General features: G+C 39.8%; 1 protein-coding gene across 1 annotated transcript in view; it reads left to right on the top strand.

Annotated features, from left to right (window-relative positions):
- pgm2 (phosphoglucomutase 2) overlaps positions 1–8,579 on the top strand; it is a 54,802-nt gene extending 46,223 nt beyond the window's left edge. The window contains exons 13-14 of the mRNA XM_060831197.1: positions 1,074–1,207; positions 7,170–8,579. Coding sequence (XP_060687180.1) covers positions 1,074–1,207; positions 7,170–7,272 — 237 coding nt within the window. The 3' untranslated portion in view covers positions 7,273–8,579. The remainder of the gene's footprint in view (positions 1–1,073; positions 1,208–7,169) is intronic.
- The last annotated feature ends 4,065 nt before the right edge of the window (positions 8,580–12,644 follow it).

Raw genomic sequence — 12,644 nt, 5'->3', positions numbered from 1 at the left:
TGTAAGGGTGATGTAATAGAAGAATTACATTTAATTTAATCACATTGTGTAGACAAGGTTTGGAAACTTTAGTTTACATACTGATAGCTTCCTGGCCAACTCTGTTTTAACTTCCATAAAAACACTCTGTATTTTGGAGAAGATATATACTGCAGAAATAACATTCCAGTGAGGCAATAGTTTGGAAAAAATGGTAAAAATTACATGAGTTAAAATAGCCCGTTTGGCACAAAAAGCCGATGAGAATGCAAGAAGTGAGAACTGCAGATGCTGGAGATCAGAGTCGAAAAGTATGGCGCTGAAAAGAGCGGGAGGTCAGACAGCATTCAAGACGCAGGAGAGTCGACATCTCTGGCATACGTCCTTCATCAGGAATGTTGGGGGAGTTGGGTGCAGGAATGGGGCTGAGAGTTAAACTGTTGGGAGGCGGGTATTGCGGAACGGTAACCAGGAAGGCAGTGGGTAGATATAGCTGGCTGGTTATGGTGATAGGTTAGAGAGCGGAAGGTGAACAGATAGGTGGGAAGGTAGATCAACAGGTGGAACAGTTGAAGAGAGTGGTTCTGAGTTGGATGGTTGGATCTGGAATGAGGCGAGGGAGGGGAGATGGGTGAAATTGACATGATGCGATGTGGTTGGAGGGTTCCAAGTCAAAATTTGAGGCATTCTTCCTCCATGCTTTGGGTGGCTAGGAATTGGCAATGGACAAGGTCCACTACTTGCACGTCCTTGGCAGAGTGGGAGGGGGAGTTGAAGTGGTCGACCACAGGGTGGTGATGGTGGTGTTTGATGCGTGTGTCCTGGAGATGTTCTCTGAAACATTCCAGAGTTAGTGTCCTGTCTCCCCATTGCAGAGGAGACTACATCAAGAGAAACAGACGCAGTAGATGAGTTGTTTTGGATATGCAGGAAAATTTCTGCTGGATGTGGAAGGATCTTTTGGGGCTTACTTTGCAAACCGACAGTGCATGATTTAAAGATGTAAAATAAAGCTATTCATAGTTAGCAGTTTTGATTTTAGTCTAAGGAATAACATCAAAAGACTTCTAGTAATTGTTTTGACTCTATTTTAGGTGCTTCCTACTAGTAAAAGCAGCCAGATGATCACCTTCACATTCAAGAATGGATGTGTAGCCACCATGAGAACTAGTGGGACAGAGCCAAAAGTTAAATATTACACAGAGTTATGTGCACCACCTGGAAATAGGTAACAGTTTACTTTTTTACAAAAGTAGCAAAAGTTTGGTCTGACTTTCAAATTGTAAGTGGTATTTAAATAATTGAGAAAGAGCGTATGCGCTGGAACATCTATCTGGAGAGAGAAAACCAGACACTTAAAGTTAGAAATATTCAGAAGATCTGTCAGAGGCTGAACCACTTTATATCCATTTATGATATTTTCAGGTTTTGTTTTGTACATATTCATGTGTCTGCCTTTTTAACTGGTATGTTTTTTAGTGAAATGTCTCTTTTTTTTAATTTAACTTTTTAAAAATCTGGACAAAGCTTTTCACTGTGCCTCAGTACATGTGAACAATAAATTCAATTCAAGTATAATTAATATCCTGAGAGTGCAAGCTTTGAAGTGTGTAATGTAAGTAAAAGTTTACAAGGGTCCTGTGGTCATAAGATTTTTTTTTGTAGTTCTTGTTTAACACAAATGCTCAGCATTCATGTCAGAGAAGCTAAATATTTAAGACCTTCTATAATAATTTGGTAACTTTTGCCAACTCTAACCATATCTGTGCTTTTGCTCATGGATTATCTTTATTTTTCCTCCTGTGCATGATGGTTGCATGTTTTTATTGACTAGCACTGTTAGTTTAACGACAACCAGGGGTTGTCAGAAAGGTTCCCATGAACATGTGAGGAGCCTTTTACTGTACTCTTTCTGAATCAGACTTGTTCCTGTTTCCTGTTTTTTTTTTTGAAAATCTGGCAAATTGACATTCAGCTAAAATCTTTATCCTGAACCCGTTTGGGTGGCTTCTGTGCGTTTTTTAAAAAAAAAAGATGGAAGTAGAACCATTTCTGAAAACAGACATGTGGCTGGAGCTTTTTCTCTTGCCCTGATCACAACGAAAAACATGAAATTCAGGAAAAGGGTGGAAATCCATTTCAGATTTGAAGTTTGTTTTGCTTCCAGATTATTGTAGTGTAGTTTCAGGTCAGTCAGTCAACCAGAAGCAGCCTTCCATACTGAAGTTGCTTTAATTTTTCCAACTGTATTGAGTTCTCAAAATCTCACTGTCTGTTGGGATACTGGTTCCACCCAGGCAATATCACAGCATTTAAAATCATATTATGGGAAACCTGAAAAGGAAGTGATTTTATTTGCAGATCTGAATTTCTAACTTCTCCATTTTACTAGATAAAGTCAGCACTTTGCAGAAGATGGAAAGCATCTTCCTGAACTGTCCCAAGCAGTTTATCTTCAGCATTTTCATTAATGCCAGCACTTTTGTTTCTATTTGTGTCAAATGGATGGAGTAAATGGCTGCATGGGGACAAAAATGGCAAAGATTAGATGCTAATAAGAATCGAATAAAACTGATTTAACACCGCTGGAGAAATGGTGCAAGATAGATGACTTTGAATCCTTCAGAAAAGGCGACTGTTCAAGATGAACTGTTGTACTTCAATGCATCTGATGGTAATGTTCTGGTGTGGAACTCAACTAGTTAGCGATTTTTTTGAGAGGATTTCTAGGTGCGGTTGATGGTAAGTATGTAAGCTAGCTCACTGAGCTTGAAGGTTTGTTTTCAGACGTTTTATAACCATACTAGGTAACATCAATGAGTCTCTGGTGAAGCACTAGTGGTATGAACTGCCTTCCTCTTTTATAGGTCTTGGTTTCTTAATGAGGGTGATGTCATTTCTGGTTCTTTTTTTCAAGGGAAGGTAGATAGGGTCTGAATCGATGTGTTTATTGAAGGAGTTCTGGTTAGAATGCTATGCCTCTAAGAATTCTCATGCATGTCTCTGTTTCGCCTGTCCTAGGATATGTGTGTTGTCCCAGTCAAAGTGGTGTCCTTCTTTGCTGTGTGTATAGAAACTAGTGATAGTGGGTCATGTCTTTTGGTGGCCAGTAGGTGTTCATGAATCCTGGAGGCAAGTTTCCTGGTAGTTTGAACAAGCTGCCCTCTCATCTATCCAACCCAAACTATGTACATGACACCTTTTTGTCTTCACAAAACTGAACAGAGTAGAGGAAGCTCACAACACCACCAACAATATCCTGACTGGCATAAAATTTCACAAAAGTGGAGGAGAACGACAACAGGCTCCCATTCCGAGACGTGACAGTTAAACGTACAGTTAATGGAGAGCTTCAAACAAGTTTCTGCAGAAAAATAACCCACTCGGACCAAATACTTCAGAAGCAATCATCCCAACACCCACAAACGGACCTCCGTCAAGACATTATTTCAACGAGCTACATCACATTGCAGCATCCAAGAACTTCAAAAAGCAGAAGAAAAATATCTATATAAAGTTTTCAAGAAAAAGGGTACCCAATAAACACACTGCCAATTCCTCAAACCCAAACAAGCAGATACAATGCAAACAAAAACTATAGCCATATAACCTTTATATCAAAGGCCTATCAGAAATGACTTCCTGACTACTCAGACCATTGGCATCATGGTAGCTCACAAACTTATCTCTACACTTAAACAATGACTAATGAACCTAAAGGATCCACTACCAGTAAAACTAATGTCAGTTACAAGATACCATGCAAGAACTGTTTTTAAAAAAACAAAAACACTACATTGGACAAAGTAGCAGGAAACTTGCCCCCAGGATACATGAAAACCAGCTGGCCCCCAAAAGACACAACCCACTATCACTAGTTTCTATACGTACAGACAAAGAAGGGGGGGGGGGGGGGGAGAGAAGAAGAAGAAGCAGAAATGACATCAAGTGACATCATTTTAAGAAACCAAGACCTGTACGTAGAGAGGCAGGACGTACCCTCCAGAGCTTCACTGGAGACTGTCACTGATGATTTTACCTAGTATGATGATGACAAAACATCTGAAAACAAGCCTTCAAGCTCAGTGAGCGAGCTTACATACTGAAGTCAACTAGTCTTGAGTGGGAGGATTACAATAGCTTAACACTGTTTATGTAGCAGGATGGATCTGGAAGGAGAACAAAGTGTACTGAGCCACCAATAAGGAAAGATAACCTTAAGGGAGAATAGTTGAGAAATGATAGGAGTTAGCTGGGGAAACAGTATGGCAGTCTAAGGTGGGTTTATATGAATGCTTGTGGTATGCTAAAGATTGAAGAGCTCCTCATATGATGCAGACATGGGATATGTGTGGCAGTGAGTGGCAGTAATTTGGTCAAGAGAAAGGAGGATTGGGAACTTAATATTCCTGGTGACAAGGTTTTCAGGAAAGGTAGAGAAAGAAGCAAAGACAAGAGGCTGGGGTTGACCCTCGCAGGGGACATGGTAGATTATGTTGTGATGCCATCTGGTGTCAACAAATATTTTTGGTTAGAATTATGGAGCCAGTCCAACTCTTTGATGTGGCCATCAAATATTAGGAAGGAGCTAGGGGTTCCTTCAGGGCATCACGGCAAGTGTCAGGAGTTGGCAAAGGAATCAGTACATGTTAATCAGAATCAAACTAGGGAACAATGGGGAGCCTTCACAGTGGGGTGGGTCTGAGCAGAGAGTGGGCGTAAGAGCTCATTTAGAAGTCACTGGGTGGCTAAAGACAAAGATTAAAGTGAAACAAAATGATTATGCTTTTAACAAATGTACGAAACATAGAAAATAGCAGCAAGAGTAGACCATTCAGCAGATCAAGCCAATTCCACAGTTCAATCTGATCTTGGCAGATCCTGCATTCAAACATTAAAAATTCTGAATGAAAGAATTTATCCTCTATGTAAAAGGGTTAAGAATACTTGAGGGGCTCAAGCTGAATACTGGAAGTGCAGCAGAAGTCTGGCACAGAAAACAAGCTGTAAAGAGCATGCCCAAAAACAGCCAAGAGCCTAACATTGTCATGTTTGGAGTTAATTTAGTTCTTTGAATTGAGGACTCAACTTTGTATTTTGTGTACATGGATTTCAATAAACTTGATAACAAAAATAAAGTCTGTAGTATTAATGGAGCACAGGCGATATGTATTAAAAAAAAAATTGGTCAAGGGACAGATAGTGGTAGTGAAGACAAAAACAGAAATTTCTGGAGAAACTTCCTTCACTGGGCCCGAAACATTAACTCTGCTTTCTCTCCATGGATGTTGCCAGACCTGCTGAGTTTCTCCAGCAAATGCTGGTTTTGTTTGATTTCCACCATCTATAGTTCTTTGGGGTTTTTAGAGCAGAAGTGAACAGTTGGTTTGTAAACTTGGAAGGTATAGAATGCTGTCTCATGATATTAGAAACCTTGCTGATTTTTATGTAGATTTATGGATCTATTTGGGTGTACTCAGCATAATTTAAAAATTTTCAGATGACAAAAATGAAGAGGGTAGTAACCACAGACTAAAGGTGATAATCCCATGGCTTCAGAAAGTGTTCATTAGTTCTGTGAAGTACATGCTGGATCCCCAAGGAAGCAATCCAGTCCATTCTGATTCCTCTACTCAATCCCTTTGGCCTTGCAAGTTTACTTCCTCCATGCACCCAATTTTCTTTTGAAGTTATTAGTTGATTATTTCCCCTATTTCAGAAGGATAAAGGCAGATTCGTGACACTGGTAGACATATGACCCATGAAACTTAACTGAGGAAAGGCGAAGTGATGCTGTGCTGAGAAGATTTTAAAAAGTGTTTGCACTGTGCTTTTTATAAATAGAAAAATAACAGGAGTTATGCTAAATCTTTATGAAATGCTGGAGTTTTGATAAGAGATGTTCAAAATCATGAAGTTCTTAACAAAAGGCAGCATGGTAAACATTTCCTTTTAAAAGAATTGTTGTGATCCGAATTGTACTTAAATAGTGATGTAAAAACAAATGCAGGGCTCTGGGGAGAAAGCATGAGAATAGGTTCAATCTGAAATACTACCAAGTTGGCATGGTCTCCTTCAATATCATAATACAAGAAGGTGCTTTCATCTCAATGCTTTGTAATGAAGCCATGGAGTTGAGTAAAACATTAGCGAGCCAGTTAATCTGTACGCACAGAGAGGGACTGTTTTATTGGCAGTACCTGCCAGTTAAAGTTGGTAGCTTCACTTTTTTTTTTTGCAGGTGCTTATCTCATAGTAAATATGGATTCCCAAGTTTTGGTGCTGGAGCTGGCCTAATTAATGCAATGCCTGTCATTATAGAGACCTGCCTTTTGTTTTGTTGGACAGTGAAGTTGTAGTTGAATTGGTGAATTCAAAATTCCTATGCAGTCAGTGATTGGGCAGTTTGTGTAGAGTGAATAATTATTATTTGTTAGCTTAACTGTAGTCTTGTTCTTACAGCACACCAGATTCAGACAGTAAACCTGCAGTTCACTAAAACTAGATTTCCAATTAATTGCAGTTGCACTGAAGTATGTAAGAATAATTGCTGCCTTTAAATGGGTGTTTGAAGTTCAGAAGCAGGAAGTAACATGGCTATAATAGTTCAGTAACATTTTTATTTTATGACTTAATTGGTGCTCCTGGACTAGAGAATGTATTCCAGAGTCAGACAGGTGAAGGGACCCCAGGTACTTGGCTGGAGGACCCTCAGCCCTTACCTTTACCCAACAGGTGTGAGCTGTTTGCTACCTGTGTAGATAAAGGAAATAGCAAAATTGGTAAGTGAACTGATACTAGAAGACACAGGAGAACTCTCAGGAGAAATGTTTTGTTGAGACAGCTATCAAAACTGAACTGAATGTATTCTTTAGTCAGATGGCTCACTTGTAGCTTAAGATTCAGAAGTTGAAATATCTGAAACAGGAAAGGCAGAAAAATTATACAAGTCAGCCATGTGAGGAATGGAGATCGAGATACTGCTTGTGATATGTTTACAATTCAATTGGTAATTTTCCATTAAGCAGTTAAATATGCAGAATACTAATAAAACACCTACTTATTCAAGCATAAATAACATTCATTAGTTTTGAACTGAGTAATTAAATGTATATAAAATGTGTTGTTATTGTTCTGAGATTGTTTAGTTTCTCTAAAGTACATGTACTCTTTGTTGCCTCTCTTCTCAGTGATTTCGAGAAGCTGAAGGAGGAGCTCAATGACTTAGTGAATGCACTAGTGGAGCATTTCTTCCAGCCAGATAAAAATGGCCTAACATCTCAACCCACCTGAAATGAATTCTGTCATGTATTTTGTGTTTAAGAAAAATGTATACCAAGAAAATCTGTTTAAGATAAACTCCATTGCTTACCTTGAAGATAAAATGTGATTTTCATGCTTCTCAAAAATTCCAATGAATGTTTGTTGAGTTGATCTGTCAGTAGTGAAGACTTTGAATGTTTTCCATTAATTTGATGGAAATTGCCTTTTGGCACCTGAGAGCCACTAAGCAGCCCAGTTCCTTGGAGGTAGTTACCTCGGTGGGGATATGGGATGTAGAGAGAGATACTTCTACAACAATGTCCACTGCATTTCAAATGTGAGCAGTTTCAAATTTGCTCTTATGTTCCTGTTCATAATTGATAACGCTGCAGGATCGGAAAAAAGGAGGGTCACAAAAGTGGTTTTCTTTTTGTTAGGGAGATAATTGTTTTTTCTGAATAAGAAATATGTTGTTTAAATCTTCCAGGTGGACTTTGGAGACTTTTTTTTTAAACAGAGAACTTTGCCTTTAATGATAAGTAACTTGCTACAGGAGGGCTTCTTTGCAAGATAGTGACTGCAGTTTTGTTTAATAGATTAAAGCATTATATACAGGGACTCTGTTGCGTAACATTTGAAATATGTTAAGATCCAGCTTTTGCTAGTTGTGTCCAAGGACTTTACTTCCAAGTACTTTTTACCTTTGGTGCTTCTTGGATAACTTTTGTAGTTGATTTCACAAGTCTGTGCTAAAGCTTTTTTGAAAATTGTGTGCTCTTAATACTTTAATTTTGCATTAAAAATACATATTCTGCTATTTTTGTTTTAATTCAATCAAAAAGGTATTTTTTCCACAAAATTACTATCACATGCATTAGTTCAAGATATCCCATGATTTTAGTTTACATTTCACTGTACATTGCTTTTAAATGTTTAATTATAGCATGTTTAAATATTAGAAAAGAATCTTAGGATTTGTAATTCATGCAACCATTTTGTTACAAACAAAGGTGTTTAATAAAATTGCCACAGAATTAGCGACCAGAATTTTGTGACAATTGTAAGAAGTCATAATGCAATGTTGTGGTTGACTTTCACAATAATACAACTAAATAGAAATGGATTCCGTTCAGAAATGTGAGCATTGTGAGAATTCTACAACCGTGCCTCAACATTAATGAATGCAAAAATTATTGTGAACAATGTATCTAATTTTCTTGTAAATACTAAACCTGGAAATATGCCTGTAATCCATTAACAGTTAATGTATGTCCCACATCGACAAACAGAACACAGTTAACATGATTTCAGAAAAAGAATTAAATTACTTTAATCCATTTCATGTTGGATTTATGATGCAACAATGGTACTTGTAGTCAGAATCTTTTATTTTCCCATTGTCTGGCTGCCCAGAAAACCCTTCTGATTTACTGCTTACCATCAAACCTTTCCATGGTTTAACCTGGAGAGGTTGGAGTGGTACCATGTATGCCACAACCCCTCCCTGGATTGGTAGTTAAGTATTTTCTGAAGAGTAAGTGTGACATTCCTATGTGCCAACACAGCAGTTTTCCTTTTTTAATTTAAAATGTCAATAATGGTTAATCATTGTTAACCTAATTTATTTACACCATGGAAGTAATACATATTTAAAAATTGGATTTTTTTTTTGTTTTATCATAAATTGATCATGCTGATTAATTACAGGAATACTTTTTTTATTCTATAATGTGACTCTGGATTAGTGGTGCTGGAAAAGCACAGCAGTTCAGGCAGCATCCGAGGAGCAAGAAAATCGACATTTCGGGCAAAAGTCCTTCATCTGGAATAGACTCGATTCCTGATGAATGGCTTTTGCCCGAAATATCTATTTTCCTGCTCCTTGGATGCTGCCGGAACTGCCATGCTTTTCCGGCACCACTCTAATCTAGCATCTGGTTTCCAGCATCTGCAGCCCTTTTTTTTAACCTATTCTATAATGTGTGCAACATTTTGATGTATGGTCACAACTTCTGCAATCAATTAAACAAATTTTGATTTATTTGCAAATTTAGTGGTATTGTTTAAAAGCGGAGCCTGAGTGTCAGAGGTTCTGTTCACTGTGAGAACGGGCTCTGAGAGAGCTCGATCAGAGTCAAGGAGTCTCCCCATGTAACTGAAGGGGGACTTGGTGACAGGATGGCTACCGCTGTGGAGTTATTTCAGTTATCATGTAGGAAGTGCGGCAGCTGACTTGCATACAACAAATGCTTCTGAATTCTGATGAGATAGAGGAAATATTCCAATTGGTGAAGATATTTGAGGGTTAGGTATTGGTCAGGACGTCCAGGAGAAAGTCGCAGCCATGTTTTGAAGTTGTGACTGTACAGGATCAGGATTAGCTGACAGACAGACCCAGGTTTGGGTGGGGGGGGTGGAAGGGGATTATATCTGTAACACTGAAAAAAAAAAGAGAGGTGAGAAAAAAAGCTGAACCTGAGTGTCAGAAGTTCTGTTCTCTGAGGGAGCAGGATCAGTGTTAAAAGCTACGCTTGGTAAGTAAAGCATGACCTGGTGATGGGATGCTGGCCTCTGTGGAGTTACTTCAGCCATAAGAAACCTACCCGGATGGAATTTCACATTGGCCCCAAGGTTTTGTACTCCCCCACCCCCAGGAATCTGTGTCCCACAGCCTGAGCTGCCTCCGGAATTTTAGTTTTGCCCTTTTCAGGGACATAAAACGATGGGCCCTGTGTCGACTGCTGCTGCACACCGTCCACTTCTCCCTCATCCACCGCTCGGACACGCCAGGCAGTGGAGCTCCCCAGTGGAGGGCTCTCTGTACAGGGGTCCTCCCCCTTTTTGGGGATTTGGGGTAGAGGGTGCTGCATGCAGCAGTCCCCTGCAAATGCAGATTGCGGTGGTTCATGGACTCCCAGCCCAACTGCTTGTTCTGTGGGGCTGTGGAGTCTGTGGACCATGTATATATTGGCTGTGGGTGCTTGCACTCTGTTTTTGATTTTCTTAAAAACCATCTCTGCTTTTGGTTGCACTTCAGTCCTATGCTCCTGATCTTCAGGCAACCAGTACAGAGGAGGGAGGGCAGGTCTGAAGACCTCCTCGTGCGTCTGCTCCTGGGCCTGGCCAAACTGGCCATAAACCAGTCTAGGCAGCGGACTGAGGAGGGGGTTGTTAGGGTCGACTGCCAACCCTCCTTCCACGCTTGTGTCAGAGCCTGGGTGTCTCTGGACAAGGAGCACGTGGTGTCCACCAACACCTTTTTTGAGCTGTTCAAGGAGAGGTGGGAACCACAGAGGGTGGAGTGCATTATTTCCTCTTCCACCTCTTTTGATTTAATCCCTCCCTTCCCTTTGCTGTTTGATCATGCAGCATTGCTTATCATTGGCCACTTTGGTGTTTCCTTCCTTTCTTCCAGGTGGTGGAAATCGAATAAAGATTTGTACACCTTGTGTCTCACACCTGCGCACACACAACGTGCGTGCTGGGGCAAGTATAAGGACTACTGCAGTTAGCGGCAGCATGTGGGGGTGAAAGAAAAAAGTGTCAACAAAAAGCTGAACCTGCAATATACAAATATAATTTTATTATGGCTAGCCAATGGAAAGAACTGCCACTTTTATTATAGGTAATTTTTGAAATCATTGCATAGAACAAATAATTTATGATTTGGCTGCAGTTTCAAAGCACATCATAACTGGTTGATGCAAGTCCTTAGTAAACAAACAGTTCACCTCGCCTCTCCGTTACACGATCTATAACTAATACAAACAGCCCTGAAATGAAGTCTATCGAAATGTTACAAATTTTAATGCTGTACCTCCGTGGAATGTGTGCTGCAAAGCTGAAAATGTATCATAAAGCTTAAGTTTCCTTTTGAGGATAACCCTTTCATTGTCAGCCAGTTACCTTTGCAAATAGATAATTGGTCGTAGAATCATAGACATCTATGGCACAGAAAAAGATTCTTTAGCCATCGAATCTCTGCTGGTCACGCATAAGCACCTAACTGTTGTAATTCTATTTTCCATTTGGCACGTAGCCCTGCATCCTTTGGCACTTGCAAGTGTTCTGAGGGGTTCTGCCTTACATTTGGTGAGTTCCAATTTCCCTCTGTGTGAAAAATAATTTGCTCCTATCCCCTTTAAACCTTGTGGCCCTTCATTAATTCAATGCCTCCTGGTCATTGATCAGTCCACTAATGGGGAAAAAATTCCTTCCTCTCTGCCCTATCTATGCCCAACATTATCTTCTACATTTCAATCATGCCCCCCCCCCCCCCCCACCCCACCTTCATCTCCATTACCCCAAGGAAAAAGATTCCCAATCTATCCGATCTCTCATCATAGCTAAAAATCTCGTCTGCACCCTCCCCAGCACAATCTCATCCCTCCTCTAATATGGATTCCAGAACTACACACAATACTCTAGCTGTGGCTGGCTAACCAATGTTGTGTACCGTTCCAGCATAAGCTTCCTGATTTTGTTTACCATGCATTTACTCGACTGGAAATAGCTTGAGTACAGCTCAGGTATATCTTCAAGTTAAAGGGAACCCATTGTTCAATTTCCTTTTTACCTGGTACGGATCAACTTTCCAATGAAATTGACCTTTTTCCAATTAAGTATTATACTCTAGGTTGCTTCTTGTTAATTTTTATAAGTGATCTAAACCTTTATAAATTATCACTTCCTTAAATGTTCACTAACTGTCACTTTATCAACATCATAGAACGGTACAGCTCAATATTGTGCCAGTCTTTTATCTAAGATCAGACTAACCTATATACCCTTCATTGAACTATCTTCCATGTGTCTATCCAAGAGTCGCTTAGATGTCCCTGGGGATATCTGACTCTTACCACTGCTGACAGGGCATTCCATGTTCTTACCACTCACTGTGTAAAGAACCTAGCTCTGACATCTCCCCTAACCCTTCCTCCAATTACTGTAAAATTATGCCCCCTCATGATGGATATTTCTGCCACAGGAAAAAGTCTGTTTATGCACTCTATCTATGCCTCTTATCATCTTGTACACCTCCATCAAGTCACTTCTTATCTTTCTTTGCCCCATTAGAAAAGCCCTAGGACTTGTCCACCTCTTTCCCCAGTACCAGACACAGTAATATCTCCTTCCTTGATAGGCCAGAGCCCTACTGATAAAGAAAACTATTCTGTTTGATAATAAGGGGTCACCCATTTAAGACACAGATGAAGTGAATATTTTTGTGAGGATCATAAGTCTCTGGAGATCTTTTCCTCAATAAATTGGAAAAAAGAGTCCTTGAATATTTTACGACAGAGGTAGATAGATTCCTTGACTTTGGTCTGCGTTATCAACACAACATCTTATTACCTATAGTTATTTGTGCCTCAAGCTCATCAACTTCATTTACCATGCAT

This window comes from Hemiscyllium ocellatum, chromosome 1 (genome assembly GCF_020745735.1).
Source record: "Hemiscyllium ocellatum isolate sHemOce1 chromosome 1, sHemOce1.pat.X.cur, whole genome shotgun sequence".
Classification (NCBI taxonomy): Eukaryota; Metazoa; Chordata; class Chondrichthyes; order Orectolobiformes; family Hemiscylliidae; genus Hemiscyllium; species Hemiscyllium ocellatum.
Note: the sequence above shows the minus strand (reverse complement) of the source record. Positions and strands in the feature narration are given on the sequence as shown.